Source organism: Carlito syrichta, unplaced genomic scaffold, assembly GCF_000164805.1.
Source record: "Carlito syrichta isolate Samal-C Ts95f unplaced genomic scaffold, Tarsius_syrichta-2.0.1 Scaffold316274, whole genome shotgun sequence".
Classification (NCBI taxonomy): Eukaryota; Metazoa; Chordata; class Mammalia; order Primates; family Tarsiidae; genus Carlito; species Carlito syrichta.
Genome location: NW_007260370.1, coordinates 510,393 through 529,335, shown reverse-complemented (window position 1 = coordinate 529,335; position 18,943 = coordinate 510,393). Strand labels below are relative to the sequence as shown.

The 18,943-nt window shown below is 34.0% G+C and overlaps 1 protein-coding gene across 3 annotated transcripts in view; it reads left to right on the top strand.

The window, feature by feature from the left end:
- The window catches only part of STXBP5 (syntaxin binding protein 5), a 199,214-nt gene that overhangs the window by 16,845 nt on the left and 163,426 nt on the right, over positions 1–18,943 (top strand). For all 3 annotated transcript variants that reach the window (XR_505382.1, XM_008074019.1, XM_008074018.1), the window contains exons 3-4: positions 11,492–11,573; positions 15,720–15,820. Coding sequence is in view for 2 of the 3 variants with exons in the window: in XM_008074019.1 (XP_008072210.1) it covers positions 11,492–11,573; positions 15,720–15,820 (183 nt within the window). In the remaining variant the exon portion in view is untranslated. The remainder of the gene's footprint in view (positions 1–11,491; positions 11,574–15,719; positions 15,821–18,943) is intronic.

The following is an 18,943-nucleotide window of genomic DNA, read 5'->3' as shown; positions in this document are numbered from 1 at the left end:
CTGGAGTGCAGTGGCCGCTCCTGGCCACCGCAGCCTCGACCTACTGGGCTCCGGCGATCCTTCCACCTCAGCCTTCCGAGTAGCCGGAATTACAGGCGCACGCTACCACGCCTGGCTAATTTTTTTTTGACTTATTGTAGAGATGAGGTCTTGCCTGCCCAGGCGGGTCATGAACCTGTGAACTCTGGCAATCCACTCGCCTCAACCTCCCAAAGGCACGGGATTACAGGCTGAGCCACCGAGCCCGGCTGTCATTTTCTTAAAAACAAACAAAAAACAAAAAACAACTTTGGACATTTTTTTGTTAAAAAAAAAAAGTCATCTGGCAACAAATTCTGTCAATTTTTGTTTAGCCAAAGTTTATTACTCCTTTACTTTTAAAGACTAATTTTGCAGCATATAGAATTCCAGTTTAGTATTTTTTTGCTCTCCACTCTTTAAATATTTTATTTTTTCTCTCTTCTCACTCACATGGTTTCTGATGAGAAGTTGGAAATGGTTTTTATTTTTGCTCTCCTGTAGGTAAGGTTTTGTTTTGTTTTACTTTTTGGACTTCTTTCAAGGTTTTCTTTAATTTTCTGCACTTTGAAATATCATATGCCTAACTGTAGTATTTTTGGCATTTATTCTGCTTGAAGTTTTCTGAGCTTCTTGGATTTTTAGTTTGGTGTCTGACACTAATTTGGTGAAATTCAGAGTCATTATTGATTTAGATATATTTCTTTCTATTCTTCCAGTTTTCTTGTGAGACAGAGGTTATACCATTTGTAGCTGTCCCACAGTTCTTGGATATTCTGTTCTTTTTTTCAGTCTTTTTTCTTGTTACTTTTCAGTTTTGGAAGTTGTGTTGAGATAGCTTCAAGCTCATAGATTATTTCCTCAGCTCTGCCCAGTCTACTACTGAGTTCATCAAAGATATTCTTCATGTCTGCTACAGTGTTTTTGCTCTCTGTCATTTCTTTTTGTTTCTTTCCTAGAATTTCCATCTCTGGATTAATTTTACCCATTAGGACCCTTAGCATATTAATCATGGTTGTTTTAAATTCCCAGTCTGATAATTTCAACATTTCTGCCACTTCTTAGTCTAGTTCTGATGTTTGCTCTGTCTCTTCAAACTGTTTTGTTTTGTTTTTTTTTTCCTTTTGGAATGCCTTGTAATTTTTTATTGATATCTGGGTATGATATACTGAGTAAAAGGAGGTGCCGTAAATAGACTTTTAGTAATGTAGTGTTCAGGTGTGTGAAGAAGGGAAGTGTTCTGTAGTTTTATCATTAGGTCTGTCTTTTAGTGAGCCTGTGCTCCTGGACTGTGAACTTTACAAACGCATCTTCGGCCGTCCTTACATTACCCTCTACCCCTATTTAGGCTGTGTAGGATGGCTAGAGTGGGTAGAGTTTGGTGTTTCCCTTCCTCCACTTGGAAGGCTTGAGTGTACTGGAGTTGGACTGTTTCCTTCCGTCAGATTAGTTAGGCTCTGGTACAACTGTTTCTTCTGAAGGCAGACCTTGTTGAGAACAGAATGCTCTTGCATATTTACAAGTGGTTGCTTTTCCTCTCTTCTCTGCTGGTTGTATGAGGAATTTTTTCTCCAGTATTCACTGTGGGAACCTGGTCAATCTCCTGGTTCTCAAAAAATTCTCAAAAGTGTGGGGATATCCCTATGACAGGGTCCCCTTGGAGTTTTTTACTTTGAGACTTGTCTATTTTGAGTCTCCAGCTGTTTGTCATTTACATTGCTTGTTTCCTTACCCTGGCACTGGTTCCTACAGAAGTTTCTGCTGTGGATTTCTGCTTCGGTGAGTTGTTATTCTCTATTCACCTGTCTTTCCAATTTGGGAGCAGTCTTTGCCATGTGACCTCACTTCTCTTACAGATTCAAGAAGAGTGGTTGGTTTTTTACTTCTTATTGAGACAAAGTGATAACTTTCAAGGTCCTTATGCTGAACCAGAAACTGGAAATCTGTATTAATTTATAAGGGTGAAAAAATACATGATCTTCATAAAGAGGTTTTAAAATTGATGTGCATTAAGTAGGTGAAGCTATAGATTGGGAATATTTATAAATAATCATTTGCTAAAGACTTTGCATTGCAAATATATTAAACTTTGGTAAAGATTTATTAAACTGTTGTGTTGAGCATATTTCTGTTAATTCAGAAGCTAGTTCCGATAAAAATAGGAAATTATTCAACGTTTAGAAAATAACACCTATGAAGAAGTAGTAAGGGAATTCATGATTATTTGATTTGAAGAAAGAAAATCTGAGAAATTATTTAATAGATCATATGTATATAAATAGATTATTTAGGGAAGATAATGCTTATTTATACTTATGCCTACAAGGTTTTGCAGTGTTTCTCATATTGAATGTACATTAACCATATGTGGAGCTGAAAAAAATGAAACAATACCCAAACATGTTTGAACTTCTATAGAGATTCTGATGCAGTGAGTCTGGCATGGGTCATGACATCTGTAATTTTTTGTTTTTAAATCTTTATGAATCCTTGTGATTTGGATCAAAATTGAGAAATACTGGTTTAATGTTTGACAGACTGGGTAGCAGTATTCTTAGTGAAGCAGATGGTAGATAAGAAACAAATTCGTTACCATGTATCGAGAGGATGTCCTTTTAAAGCAATCCTAACATCTTGAAATCTGTGATGCAACCATGAAAAAATACACTGCCTTTTTGTTCTACCACTGCCTTTGGAGACAAGGCTGAGAAACTGTGATGTATGAAATATTTGGAAAGGAACTGGAGTTCCAGGTTTGAGTTATAGTGTTTTTACTTCCTGGCAGTTTATCACTGGTCATGAGAACCAGCAATATAAAATGCCATGAAGCCTAACTATGTGGTTGAAAAGTCTAGTCTTAAACTTGAAGGTAATCCTTACACTGATCAGGTGAAGGAGGCAAGTGACATTTAATCTGCAGTACAGACATGTTGTTTTAGTTGTCTCAGATCATTTTGTATATTTTAATTTTTTTCCTGGTAACCTGTTACTTACAGAAAGTTTATTTTTTTTAAACAGAATATGTAATCTTTAATAGAATGAATATGTTGTGTACTACCCCTTTTATTTGTTGACTTTCATTTATTCCTAATAACAGTATAGAGTTATGGATGAAGAAATCAAAGTTCTCATATACTAAGTGTTTATGTTCACACATAGTGAAGGATAGCGTTGTTCCTAATCTAAAACTCATTCTCTTCTCACTTCATGAATTCTTCCATCAATATTCTTTGATCATATTATAGTGATATTTGAATTTTAACTTTGTTATTGAAAAATAATCACATTATGGTTGAATCTCTCTAAGACTTAGGCCATTAAAAGTAATACCATCCACTGACCTATTCAGCATAGTAAGACATTTCAGAGTAGCAATACCATGAAGGCTTACCAGAATACTTAATTAGGTATACATTACCCTATTTGCTGAAAGTATAAAAATGAACTAAAAGAAGCAGTAACAAATTCATCTTCAGTGTTTTTGGTATATTTTAATTGTGTTCTTCATTTACCGTTTTGTTGTGGCAGGAAGGAGCAGTTTTCCTTTAACATTTTTCTTAATTTGGTAGCAGAATATCTGCCCAAAGAAAATTACTTTCACAGAATATTACATAATTAAAATGTATGATATTGTAGAACAATTTATTAGTCATTTATAAGTTCATAGAAAATATAGTCATATTTATTCTCATCTTTAAACTTTACAGGATATAAATGTGCATTTTCAGAAACTTTCTCTTTTATATGTATTCCAGTCTTCCATTCTTAGGTTAGAAATTGAATATGTACCTTCTGTAAAGATTGGAATAATACCATTACTTTCTTTTCCTTTTTTCCTCATGGAAGGAATTGATAAACAGATTATTTTTGGAGAAGATATATAATTGATACAAATCTTAGTTTGCTGTGTGTATACCAGTCTTGATATTATCTCATTCTTTGTAAAAGTAGAGGTTGCCAGAATATGTGTGTCAGAAATTTTCATAAGACACAGTGGTAGTGACAGCAGTGAAAACTTGCCCAGGAGCTATACTGTCAGGTTTTATCATGGATTGGGACCCATGACCTGTTTCTTTTACTACTTCTTGATTTGACTTTGCTGACACTATGGTATACATCCCATGAGAAAAAATAAGTAATTAGAGGAAATATTGTTGTGTTTGTAATGATAACCTAACATGATTGGTTAGTGAAATGAATGGATTGGAAATGTAACTTCATGAAATTTGAAGAGTTATAATAGTTCCGAGGGACAATCTAGTCCAATAGCCTGATAGAGATAGAACTAGAATATTTTCCCATTCTATACTCTTTGTTGATTTTCTGAAAAGTGATATAATCATACCTAAGAAGATATGCCTAGACATAAACATATTTCTTAGGTTGAGTGGATTGCCTGAGCCCGCGGGTTCGAGACCCTCCTGGGCAGCAAGACCTCATCTCTACAATAAATCAAAAAAATCAGCTGGGCGTGGTAGCGCATGCCTGTAATTCCGGCTACTTGGAAGGCTGAGGAGGAAGGATTGCCGGAGCCTAGCAGGTCGAGGTTGCGGTGGCTGGGAGTGCCCACTGCACTCTAGTCTGGGCGACAGAGTGAGACTCCAACTCAAAAAAAAAAAAAAAAGCTCATTCACTCATTCGTAAATATTTATTGAGTGCCTACTGTGTGTCATATGTTTTTCCAGGCTTTAGGGGTAAAGAGAGCAGACTGCTGTGTTCCTATTATTTGAAATTGTTTGAAAGCCTTCCATCCTATAGTGATGGAAGGTTAGGTTTAGCCCTCCTATAGGCCAGATAGCCTTTAGGATGAGAGACTTTCAAACATGATCATATAGTTCAGTCACAGATGGTCCCAGCTGAAGGAAATAGGAAGTAAGTAAAGAATCCAATGTGACTGTATAACAAACAAGGAGGAAAACAAAAGAATGGTATGGGCATATAAAAATAGTATAAGACATGCTAAAGTCTCAAGTGATCTGATGTTTGTGAAAATGGTTGAAATGTGTTTTTTTTTAAGCACTATTTTTATCTATACAATTTTTATCTACTTGGAGATAACTGTGGACTTAACTGTTACGTTGTTTTTCTATTTCTGTTACTATACTTTAAGACTTTTGAGGATTAGGGCTATGATTTATATATTTATTTATATATATTAAAAGTCTCAAATAAGAAAAATGGGATGGGTTAAGCAAACATAGTTAAGGAAGATCATTCTGTTGGCTTGCCATCTTTACCTTTATAAGAAGCTCTGCTTTGCTTTCCCTTTAATTTGCCTTTTGTTGACACACAAGTCTGTAAAGTAGTGAATGAAAGAAGGTAGGGTTGGAAAGAAATCAGTGATTATGGAGAAGGGATAGAAGCTAGATAAGTGATTTATTATCCAAAATATGAAGTATCATGAAAACAAGGTTCTCCTGTTTTCCTGATTCAGTTTGTCTGGTATTAATGGTATACGTCAGTCAGCAGGATATAGTTACCTGATGAAGTAAAAGTAAACCTTATGATGGTATGTCTGATTCTGCTGCTACTTTTCTCTACCTTAAAAACACACTGAAGGAAACTAAATTTGTAAAGATGTGTACATTGTTTCAAGATTAAGTGGTATAGTGAGGGCTGTGATGGGAAGTATATGCTCTGCCTTGTCCATACCTACCCACACTCCCCAGAAAGGTCTATTTAATTTTCCTGAACAATTTTTATCAACATATTTTAGGGATTAATGTATTTAAAATTATTAGGCATAAATAGAAAAGATTATAATTTACAAAGGGAAAGATACTTTTCTTGGGGGTTTTACTAACATGTATTTCTAAAATTATGCCATTTATATACTCAAAGTTCTCATTTGTTTTAAGAGAACACTGTATTTTCTTTGTTGTTTCTCATTTGTTAAATACTTTCTGTGTTTAAATTTTGAATGTAGTAACCATTTTAAAAAGTTGAATGCAGAACAAAAGGAAATAAATAGCTTGATTGCAAAAATACTAAACTGTAGTTTTGATTTTTCTCTTACTATGCTGTATTTCATTTAGATTGCTAAATGGTTAAATTCATTCATTGCATATGAAAGATATTTAAAAATTACAGGAAAAAGGAAATATATTTAAGAATATAGTATGTTTTGATTTGTTTTCATTAATTATATTTTTGTCTCAAATTTACAGTCTTTCATTTTTACCTATTTATGTATGTTGTATTTATCATTATAGAAGCTGATTTCTTTTTAAGCAGCTTTGATGTATATCTATAAAATTCACACTTTTAAATTTTTATTTTATTAATTGACAAATAATTGTACATATTCATGGATTAAATAGTGATGTTTCTATATATAAAATGTATAGTGATAAGTTCAGGGTAATTAGCATATCAATCTCACAAACATTTATCATTTCTTCATGTTGGGAATGTTCAACATCCTAGCTAGCAATTTGTAACTATATAATATATTATTGTCATACTTTTAAAGTGTTCAATTTGGTGCTTTTCATTATATTCAAAGAGTCAAGCAATCATCACCACTTTTTAATTTCAGAATTTTCATCCCTCCTACAAGATACCCCATACCCACTAGCAGGCATTCACACCTACTCCTGCACCCCAACTCTTTACAGAGACTTAGGTACTTTTTACTTCTGTGGATTTATCTATTCCGAATGTTTCATTTAAATGGGATCATATAACGTGACATTTTGTGACTGACTTCTTTCACTTAGGATAATATTTCCAGGGTTCATCCATATTGTGTCATGTATAAGTACTTAATTCCTTTTTATGACTAACTATTCCATGATATAGTTTTACCAGATATTATTTACTAATCATCAGTTGATCGACATGGATTTTCTTCTGTTTTGACTATTACGAATAATGCTGCTATGAGCATTTGTGCAGAATTTTTGTGTGGAAGTATGTTTTCAGTTCTTTTGGGTCTACACCTAGGAGTAAAATTGCTGAGTCATAGGGTAACTCTCTGTTGAACATAAAGGAGCTGCCAATCTATTCTCCTAAGTAGTTGCACCATTTTGAAGTCCTTCTCGAAAAAAATTGAAGATTCTAATTTCTTTACATCCTCACCACTACTTGTTACTGTCTGTATTTTTTATTATAACCATCTTATAGCGTGTGGAATGGTATTTCATTATGGTTTTGATTTGCATTTCTCTAATGATGTTGAACATCTTTTCATATGCTTATTGGCTATTTATGTATTTTCTCTGGAGAAATGTCTGTTCATATCCTTTGCTTATCTTAAAACTTGGTTGTTAGTTGTATTAGGTCTTTATATTATATTCTGGATACTAAGTCCTTATCCAATACATGAATCACAAATATGTTCTCCCATTCTGTGGATTGTCTTTTTACTTTTTGATGGTGTCCTGGGAAGTCCAAACATTTTTAATTTTGATGAAGTCATAGTTTTTTCTTCTGTGGATATGCTTTGGTGTCATATCTAAGAAATTACAGTCTAATCCAGGGTCATGATAATTTATTCTTACATGTTTTATTTTTTGTAGAGACAGTGTCTTGCTATATTGCCTAGGCTGGTGTAGAACTCCTAGCATCGAGTGATCCTCTCACCTCAGCTTCACAAAGTCCTGGAATTACAGACATGAGCTGCCATGCCTAGGCTCTTATGTTTTCTTCTTAGCGTTTGGTAATTGTAGTTCTTACATTTTGGTCTCTGTTCCATTTTGAGCTAATATTTATATATGTGTGAGATAAGCATCCACATTTATTCTTTTTCATGTGGGTATTTATGTGTCTCAGTACCATTTTTTGAAAAGACTTCATTTGTCATTGAATTATCTTGACTTATCTTTACTTCTTTCTTTTCAACCTGGGCACTTTTTTTTCCATACCTATTTCCCTAGCTAGAACATTCTACGTAATGCTGAAAAGTTGAGGCGAGAGTGCACATTGTTTCTTTTTCCCCATCTTAATGGATAAATGATTATTTTCTCATTTAATAAATGTTTTTTCAATGTATAGTCATCTTTTCTTTGGGTTTTTCTTCATTTTAATTTCAGATGTTTTGTGTTTTTCATTTAATTATGAATATAACCACAATAACTGGGAATAATTTACCAAGCAAATCTTTGTTACAGTGTTTGATCATTTTCTAGTAAAAGTGTTAACTCACTAATGTCAATATTTGGAAGAACCATGTATGCAAAAAATAATTATTACAGGTGTGAAAGGATATGAATGTTTATATCTATGACATGCTGTTCTGTGATCTAATATATTCAACATTGACATTTTCTTGCATTATGATGTTATGTCCACTGTCAGGTAACATTTAGTTTTAGCTAGTATAATGAATACATTGTGTTAAATAATGATAATGGATACCATTTGGTAAGTACACACTATGTGGGCTATGTGGCTTAATTCTTACTGCAGTTCTGCAAGATAAACTAGATAAGTCTTACCTGCATTTTATAGGTTAGGCAAGTAAGAGTGTCTCCTGGTCACAGCAAGTAGTGGCATAGTGGGCATATGAACTGATAGTATCACAACCTTTCAGCAGAGACCGTCAATTCTCACTGTGCCTCTGTTCCTGTGACGCCATAAATAAATAAACAATAAATAAATGAACAAACAAACAACCTTTCAACCTACCTAGGCATCTCCTCTGGCAATTTGTTTTGTAAATTGACAGTAGGGCTGGGATTTTGATACACTACCAGAGAACTCTTGCTCTGAAATTTTTTTCTTTCTATGCTACTATCTCATGATTATACGAAAGCAGTATGCTTTAAATTTAATTTTAATCTTTGTTGTGATGAAATAATAATTTATTATGCATTTTTTTCTGATCAATAGGACTGTTTTGGTGGTAGGACCTTTTGGGGTTGGCTGCAGCTGCATAGTGTACTGCCTTATTTAAAGGAAAGGGGAACGAAATCGGTAACTTTAAGAAAAATCATTTCTGTGAGCATTAGCATTATCATCTGTAAAATATGAATAATAACTACCTTTCAGAGTTACTGTGAGGATTAAGTACAGTTATACTGTATTTAAGGCACAGTGCCTGAAACTTAGCAGATACTCAGTATTGGTTCTTGTCTTATTAAGATGTATTATCTTAGCTAGAAGTTAAGTATAACTATATTATATCATAGAAGTACAATTCTGTTTAGAATAATGCCATATGTAATAAGTGTAAAACCTCTTTTTATCTTCACATAAAACTTTCTGGATTTATAAACACTTTTTGTTCTCTGTGGATAAAATATTGATGGATGCCCTTGGCAATCTGAAATCTTAAGACCTGTAGGTTACTTCTTAGAAGGCCCAAATTAGTAGAGCTATTTGCTTATTTTTTGCCCACCAGAATCAGTTTTGTATATTCCCAAATCTGTTTGTTTCTATTGTATTTGATATTCTAATCAAGTAATTCACCTTAATGTGATATAAAATAATGAAAAATGAATGCAAAAAGCCATTTTTAAATAAATCTAAGATGAATACTCTGGGAAGACTTCATGAAAGTCAATCACTTAGAATTTCCCTTCTAATTTGATATAGATATCTATAAGTGACTGGACAAGAAATAATGAGATTTTGTATGAATGCTGCACTCATGTTACATTAACAGTATCTTTAAAGTTCTATTTAAAAGCTAATCTGAAAACCTTATTCCTGGATAATTATAACTATGTTTTATTCAAGAAAAACAACTCTAAACTCAAATAAATTGTCTCTGACTAATATCAAAAGACTAGCAAAATTATATATGTTTTGTGATAAAATAATATGCAAGGTAAGTATAATTTTTATAACTTCCTGCAATAGCTTATACTAAAAAAAGGAAAATTCTTCATTGATCCTGATCTGTTCTCAAATAGGATTTTACTCCATACATGTAAAATGGGAATTATAAAATGTGCTAATTGGTGCCAGAAAGAATAATTTAGCTGGGAAGATTAGAATTAGACTCACTATGCTGGGAAAAGGGCAAGGTCTGTGCTGTCATCTGAAAAAAGAAATGGGTGAACAGAAATGTAGGCATTTCTTTTTTTGGCCTTTCAGGATGTGATTTGCACAGTGCAAAATCTATGAATTTGAAATCTAGTTTCCTTAGTAGCATTTGAGCAACTGGTGTAGCAGAAATACTACTACTAAAACTACTACTAGTAGTAATTCTGGGTGTTTAAGGAGTAAGGTTCTATGAGCGAAACATGCTCAATTAATCTGTTAGTTTTAAAAAAAAGGTAAAATTAATCACTAATAATAAAGTAGGACAAAATATTGAAAATAAATATAACTTAGAAAAATTTCTAGAAATCCAAGTGAAAAATACATAATTTAAGGAATTTAAGCTGTAGTACAGTTTTTTAAAATTAAGAACTTTGTGGCGTATATTAATAGAATATAGAAATAGTGTAAACTTGAATATCAGTTTGTATACAGAAAGCTATAATCTTATTAAATCTCACCAAATTTATTTTTAGATTTTGCTTTTTACTTATATTAATATTTATTAACTAGAAAAATTAGGTTAACATGGTAGCATGTTAAAATGACTACCTTCTTATTTCAAATTTATGAAGGTAAAATGCATGTAACAGTGCTTGGCACATAGTGAGTTTTATGAGTCTATGGGTTCGGTGTTCTTTTTTTTTTTTAAACTCAGCATATGTTATTAATTTTGAGTGTAGATGCTGGGGCCAGAATGCTTATTCATATTCTGTTTCTGCTATTTCTAAGTTGTATGACTTGGGGCAAGTTAGTTAATTTCTGTGTACCTCAGTTTCTTTATGTCTAAAATATATTCCTCATGGGTTATGTGGATTAGATGAATTGATATAAATAACGTTTCCAGTAATGTCTAACACATAGAAAATATTATGCAAGTATATGCTATTATATGCAAATTAATATTGATCAGTATCCATGCATCTTGTAAAAGATTGATACATTCTCTGGTGTTACAACATCATGCTTCAGTTAGCAACATAGTTTGAGGTTTCTTCATTATATTTTTAGAATACTTAAAAATGATGCTGCAGGAATGAAAAATGATAGTAAAAAGATTATTATTTCTAAAAGCAGTATTCCAGAATGACATTTGCTTACTTTTTAGATTTGTTTGCTGTCTTAGGCAAAATTGAATGCTCAATCTTTGTTTTGTTCTTCTAAGAGGAAGAAAAGAATTTGGGCCAGAATAAGGTATATTGACTATATATTATCTTGTTTTGATATGTTGCTGATTTTAATACTTCTTTTTCTAGGAATAATTATCATTTCTTTTAGACCAGTGGTCTCTGAGACTTATGATTTTCAACAGAAACTAACTAATTAGATTGATTGGTAACAAACCTAACTCTCAAGCTCAACTTCAGTAAATAGCCTATATTGAGTATCAGGCCATCATAATATTTATTAGCCTATTATGTAACTTATCAATTTCAAAAATAAAACCCCGCTCATACCATAACCTCCTTAATGGAATTAATGACAGTTTTGGTCGTCCAGGAGTAGAATGTTATTGCCAGCATGACAGTGGAGCTGCAGTAATCCAACTCCAGTTCCTGATTAATGAGGTTGGTGAATTGTTTTAATCTCTCCTACTTATATCTGATCTTTAACATTTCTTGAATGCATTCATATTTATTTGAATATCTGAGCAAAAAGTAATTCATTGTAGATTAGAAAGAGTAGTAAATCATTTTAAGGTATCATCATGGACAGTTACATAAATAATGTAAAATGTTTCTCAAATCAGTTTTGCATATAGAATAGTATGAAGAAAATATTTTTTGGTACAAGATGCTGAATTTAAATTTTGTTTAACGGATATTGAACATTATGTAACATATGCAAATCTATATTAAAATATTTTTAAAATATTGAGCTTTTTATAAATTATAGTATGGACTTCTTTATTGAATTGCTTCGAAATTTAACCCAGGAAGCCAGCATTCATTAGAAACTGGTTACTGCCCAGAGTTCTTAAGTAACAGTCAAGTTGTGTTGCTTACTGCTTTAAGTAATTGATGATGCCTTTCTTTTTGATAAGAATATAAAGTATAGAAGGAATTAGAGGCAACACCATTTTTTCTGTATAGGATACACTACGCTTGCAGATTTCAAGAAAGTATGAGCAGCTCTGAGAATAGATGTTTAGTGCAAGTGATGACAAATAGAGAAAGCTGGTCACTGAAGGAAGAAAGATACATTACTGCAGAAACGACTCTGTTCTCCTTAAATATGAGAATAATTTGTGGACATTCTGTTTGCCCCTAGATCCTCATAGATTTAGAAATAAATGCTTAAATGTATATGAGAAAATAAATTTTTTTTTGAGTTGGAGTCTCACTCTGTCGCCCAGACTGGAGTGCAGTGGCCGCTCCCGACCACCGCAGCCTCGACCTGCTGGGCTCCGGCGATCCTTCCACCTCAGCCTTCCAAGTAGCTGGAACTACCGGCACGCGCTACCGTGCCCGGCTAATATAAGGTCTCACCAAGTTGCCCAGGCAGGTCTCAAACCCACGGGCTTAGGCAATCCACTCACCTCAGCCTCCCAAGGCGTGGGATTACAGGCTGAGCCACCGAGCCCAGCTATGAGAAAATAAATTACTGAATGCCTCTGGCTTTTGATAAATGTTACGTTCACATCAGAGGATTTAAGAAAGGCATCATGAGTTGAAAAAGCTTAAGAAGATAATATTAAAAATTCTTTAAAACTATAATCCATATAATTTGCAATTGTGTAGATTTTTCAGGGTCAGAAGGAGTTTTTTTAAAACTTTAATATTCTGTGTAGAACTTTATATTAGGTATTTTAAGATGATAACATTTTTTAAAAATCACAATGTAGAAAGTTATTGAACGCATATGTAAGGACTCACTAAAGTTATTTTTCCTCTTTTAAAGAATGTTTTATTATGTAACAATTTGATTTTCAGTTAAGTTTCAAAATAGCTGTAGAGAGAGCCTGCGTCATCCAGTAATAACATTTTATGTAGCAACAGTACAATATCAAACCAGGAGAATGATATCAAAACAATGCTTTTAAGTATAGGTATAAAATGCTTTTAAGTATAGTATAGGTTTTTTATAAGGTATAAGTATACTATATACCTTTTAAATTCACCAGTTTGTACATGTACTCATTTTGTGTGTGTATATATGTGTGTGTGTAGATTTGTGCAGTTTTATCACATGTCCAGATTACAGTTGTGTAATGACCACCACAATTGAGATAGAGATCCCTTCTATCACCATGAGGGAATTCCTCACAGAATGAAGAAATTCTTCCAGCAATAATGGATTTTCCATAATCGAACTCCCACTCTCAGCCCCTAATCTCTGTCAACTACTAACTTATTCTCAATTTTTTTGCTTGTGTTGATTATTTTTTTAATTAATACATGAGCCAATATAAATATATATAATATTGCAAATTATCTATACACCTAAATTTTAGACATCTCAAGTTTATGCTGCTTTTATTCTTATTATAGTATTCTTTTCCCTTTGGTAGGATTCATCATAGACTTCTTTGAGATGGCCATTTTGGTTTTCTTTCATATGCTTAAATGTTATATTTTAAATATATAAAATATGATATTACAGTTTTAAAAATACTTAGCAAATGAAAATCTGACAATTGGGAAGCATCTGTTTGCTTTCAGTTTTGGAAAACCATATTCTGTAAAGTTGAAGGAGCCTACATAAGAGGAGATGAGCTATTATTGCCATTTTGACTCCTTCATCTTCTTTCTTGAGATTTTATGAAGGGGCAAACATTTTGAAAAAGAAGATGGCACGACCTGATACTATCGTAGAAATAAGAAATAACAGTACAAATCTTTGGCATCCTGAATCCTTTCAGTTTCTGTACTTCAAAGAGATACAGATAAAGGGTTGCATTTAGTAAAAGGCAGAAAGTGAGGTCTTTATGTAGTTTTGCTTTCCAGTGTAATACTGTAGCAGCAGGAGTTATACAATAGTGTAGCCCTCATACAATTTTGATGGTGGAAAAGGACTTGGAGAGATCATTTAATGTAAATCTTGTCTTGACAGCTGTCTTAATCTTGGATAGATGAGAAAGTCTTATTTTGAAAGGGGAAATTTTAAGATTTCTCATAGTAACCCAAAGGACTGGGAGAGCGTATCTTTTTTGAAATTAATTAATTTAAATTTTTCGTGTTACATCTCTTGTCTTATTCTTATCTCAGTGTTGATGAAGGGTATCTGAATCCTTTGAAAAAAATTCCACTATCTTAATAAATCAACTCTTAGTTTAGAAAGTCTTAGTTTTATTCGTACGTCACAATCATCTCTGGAGGTTTAAAAAAATAAACCTGCGTAGGTCTCAGCTCTGTGTCTTACTTCATTTTCTGTTGCTGTAACTGAATACCTGTGACTGGATAGTTTATAAAGGAAAGGGGTTTGTTGAGCTCATGATTCTGGATCCTGAGAGGTCCAAGCTTCATCTGGGTGGCTGCATCTAGCTGGCTCTGGTGAGAGCCTCATGCTTGTCGTAATATGGTAGAGAAGCAGAAAGGGAAGGTGACACTTGCAGAGAGCAAACATGAGAGGCAGTCTTACTTTATAACAACCTGCTCTTGCCAAGACTAAGTCTTGCAAGTGACAGAATGCCTGCCTTCCCAAGAGACTGCATTTAACCCTTCTTGAGGGTAGATCCCTCATGACCTAAATGCCTCTTAAAGGTTTCACCACCTCCCAACATCACTATTTTGGCAATTAAATTTCAACATGATGCCTTTTGGCAGGGATGAGTTATAGCTAGTTAGATTCCTTTGAAAAGCAAAAATTTTGAGATTTCTCTAAGAACTAAAAATAGACTTAACACTCGATTCAGCAGTCCCACTACTGGGGATATACCCAAACGAACACAAATCACTCTACCAAAAAAACACCTGCACATGCATGTTTATTGCAGCACTATCCACTATAGCAAAAACATGGAATCAACCTAGGTGCCCATTAGTGGTGGGATGAATAAGGAAAATATAGTACATCTGTACCATGGAATACTGCACAACCATAAAAAAGAACATCCTGAGCAAATTATCACAGAAACAGAAAACTTAATACCATATATTCTTCCAAATAAGTGGAAGCCCCAGCCTTATCATCATGCAATATTTTTATGTAACAAACCTGCACATGTACCTCCCACCCAGATAAAATTAGGAAACGAGAATAAATATAGAATAGCCACTGAAGTTACAGTGTGCCAAAGTATATCGTTATTTTCCATACCATTCTAGTAGTAGGATTATGATCTAGGTATAGCACTTTCATAAGAATTTTTCTTAAGTCAAATGAAATGAGATTACTTAATACCATGTTTTGCTCTGTTAATTAAGGAAGTATGTAGAATACTTACCAAGTAATTTATAGTCTGAGCTCTAATTTTAAATAGCTAGATCTTAACCATACTATCCCACTAGATCCTAGTATACTTTTGGTTTATAACATACCAAATTATATTTTAAATTGTTCAAGAAGTTAAAACACTAATTTACATACACACAAATACATAATACACTTTTACTTCTGCTGTTTGGAATTTCAGCGAGGTCAGTGTTTCTTAAAACTAAATCTAAATGGCAGAAAGTTTTGAAATTTGGGAAAGAGATTTTTGGCAGCTATTTAGTGGAGTTAATATTTGTAAAATGTATCATATCTAAAATATATAATACTTTATTTTTAAGGGAGCTCTTGTGAGTGCCTTGGCTGATGACACCTTACACTTATGGAATTTACGTCAAAAGAGGCCTGCTATACTACATTCACTTAAATTTTGCAGAGAAAGGTAAGAATTCTCTCAGTTATCCTACGTAGAGGATATTTACTATGCTATGTTGATACTTTTTTTTGAATTTTAGTCTTTGATTTTTTTGTGTGTGATAGACTTTATGCACAATCTAAAACTACTTGGAAAACTCAAGGGATGTACCCTAGAAGCAAGATTTCTTCCTTTCTAGCATCTTCCTCTCCACAGGCAACCACATACATATTCCTTTGTGTCTTTCTGGAGGTACTTACAACCTGTGTATAAAAGGGAAGTAAATCTCTGTGTAACTTTTTTTTCGTAAAAGGAAAGACATTATGTAGTGTTTTTGTAACTTGTTTCACTTAACAAAATATCCCATAGGTTGTCTCTTATCAGCACACTTAAATCTTTCTTGGTCATTCTCGTAAATGCATGACACTCTGTTGTATGCAAGTGCCATCATTTATTCTGTCAGTGTTCATTAGCGAACATTTATATCATTTTCAAACTACTGTTTATTTTACTCTATTGTGATGTTTGTTATGTTACATATGCACATTGTCTTTGTCCATATATATAAGTATAGCCTTAAATAAATTTGTAGAAATAGAAAAGCTTGGTCAAAGAAATCTCTTATATGACTTATAAGTTTGGAGCTTTGGTTAGAGATTATATTAAACATTGTCCTCATATGTTCTTATAGTACTCTTGAAGTTTCATTTTTTATGCATGTTCTCTGATTTATATAGATCTTATTTTGCCACAAAATATGAATAAGAATATAGTCCCTCCCCTTGATATATCGAGACATATTGTTAATTTTATAAATATATGTGAGTATGTATATGTATGTCATATTTATGTAGTTGCCATTAAAGGTACTTTTTTCATATTTTGAGGAAAATTTTTTAATTTTTTTTTTTTTTTTGAGTTGGAATCTTTCTCGTTTGTCCAGGCTGGAGTGCCATGGCACGTTCCTGGCCACCGCAGCCTCCACCTGCTAGACTCAGGTGATCCTTCCACCTCAGCCTTACAAGTAGCTGGAACCACGGACATGCACCACCACGCCTGGCTAATTTTTTGATTTACTGTAGAGATGAGGTCTTGCCAAGTTGCCCAGGCTGGTCTCAAACCCATGGACTCAGGCAATCCTCTCACCTCAGCCTCCCAAAGTGCTGAGATTATAGGTGTGAACCACTGTGCCTGGTCCAAATTTTTGAATTTCTATTCTTACAGGAAAACCAGAAGAGAAATACTTGACTCTTCTATTTTAAACTTCTAAAGAAAAGTTCATTTATTTTTTTGACTAGTCACTGTTTTTTCCTGCTAATTGTTACTTTTTTCAAATCCTAAAATCATTACTAAAACCTCTTGAAAATAAAGCTGGAAGAAGGAAATGTGCGAGCTATTACAGTAGTGGTAAGAAGTGAGAACTGAAATGAATAAGAAGTGAGAACTGAAATGAAGGAAGGAGGCCTGTGAGTTAGGGTCTTAACTTAGATGATTTCTGATTCTCACAGCATTTCATGGAATAAGTGCAAGATGTTGGTTGAGGGAAATGCTCAGAAGAAGGCAAAGGGTAAAAGACAACATACAGACTAAATAGTTGGAAGGTTAAAGGAGAGACAGGTATAATTGCGGTTAATTCATGTGAAGAGAGAGATAAGAGGCGATAGTTTTTACATAGTATTTAATAAGTACTTGATGGTTAAGCAGAAAATGGCATATCTTGAAGTTTGTAGTTGTTTTCTTAGGTCTGTCCATACCTTTCCAACTCTTACTGTATTACATACCCAAGAAAGGGGACTATATCACATTTCTTTAATTTTAAGATGTATGTTTTAAAATTAATAGATTTTATTATAACAGCTTTAGATTTATATAATAATCGGGCAGAATTGGCTAACTTAGCTATTTTCCATTGTCTTTAGGTAGCATTTCTGTTATTTTGTCAAGAGTTTATAGTTATTGTCTCAGAAAGGGTTGATCTGACAGCTTTTGGGGCCGTTATTGGAAGTAGACATTATAGATGGTTCTTAAAGAAGCTGCATGTATATATATGATATATAAACTATATGTATATAGTTTTGAAATAAGGTCTGAATAATACTCTAAAATCAGCCTATATATATCTAAAATATTATATAGTGGTTTGCCCTATTATTTACTATTCTATATTTTCCATAAATTTCATTTTATTAGGTCCATATACTAAGTAATTAGGAGAGCTATCATTTTGTTTTGAAACTGGGAATCTGAAAGAAAAAAAGATTAAATGATTTGTTGAAGCAAATCCATGACATTAGGATTAAGTCTGGATTCCTTGACTTCTAATTTGTAGTTGAGATCACTTTCTACAATGTTACCATGTCTTCTTTTTTTTTTGAGTTGGAGTCCCACTCTGTCATCCAGACTGGAATGCAGTGGCCGCTCCCGGCCACCGCAGCCTCGACCTGCTGGGCTCCGGCGATCCTTCCTCCTCAGCCTTCCGAGTAGCCAGAATCACAGGCGCACGCTACCACGCCCGGCTAATTTTTTGATTTATTGTAGAGATGAGGTCTCACCTGCCCAGGCGGGTCTCGAACCCGCGGGCTCAGGCAATCCACTCACCTCAGCCTCCCAAAGGCGCGGGATTACAGGCTGAGCCACCGAGCCCGGCAAGGCTGAGTTTTTTAAGCCACAGATTCCTCATGTGGAAAATGGGCATATTCTAGTGTTTATCCTATAGAGTTGCTGGGAGGATTAAGGAAGCTTTTAGCAGAGCTCCTTGTACAGAGTAATACTCAGTAAATGATAGTTGTTATTTTGTTGTTATTACCCCTAAATACGTGAACGGATGCAAGAATCTTCTTTCTTTTTTCTTTTTCTCTTTTCTTTTTTGAGTTGGAGTCTCACTCTGTTGCCCAGGCTGGAGGACAGTGGCACACTCATGACCACCCCAGCATCGACCCGCTGGACTCTGTCGATCCGTCCGCCTCAGCCTTCCAAGTAGCCGGAACTAAAGGAGCGCACTACCACACCTGGTTAATTTTTGATTTATTGTAGAGACGAGGGCTCACCAAGTTGCACAGGCTAGTCTTGAACCCATGGGCTCAGGCAATTCACTCACCTAGGCCTCCCAAAGTGCTGGGATTACAGGCTGAGCCACCGAGCCCGGCCCTT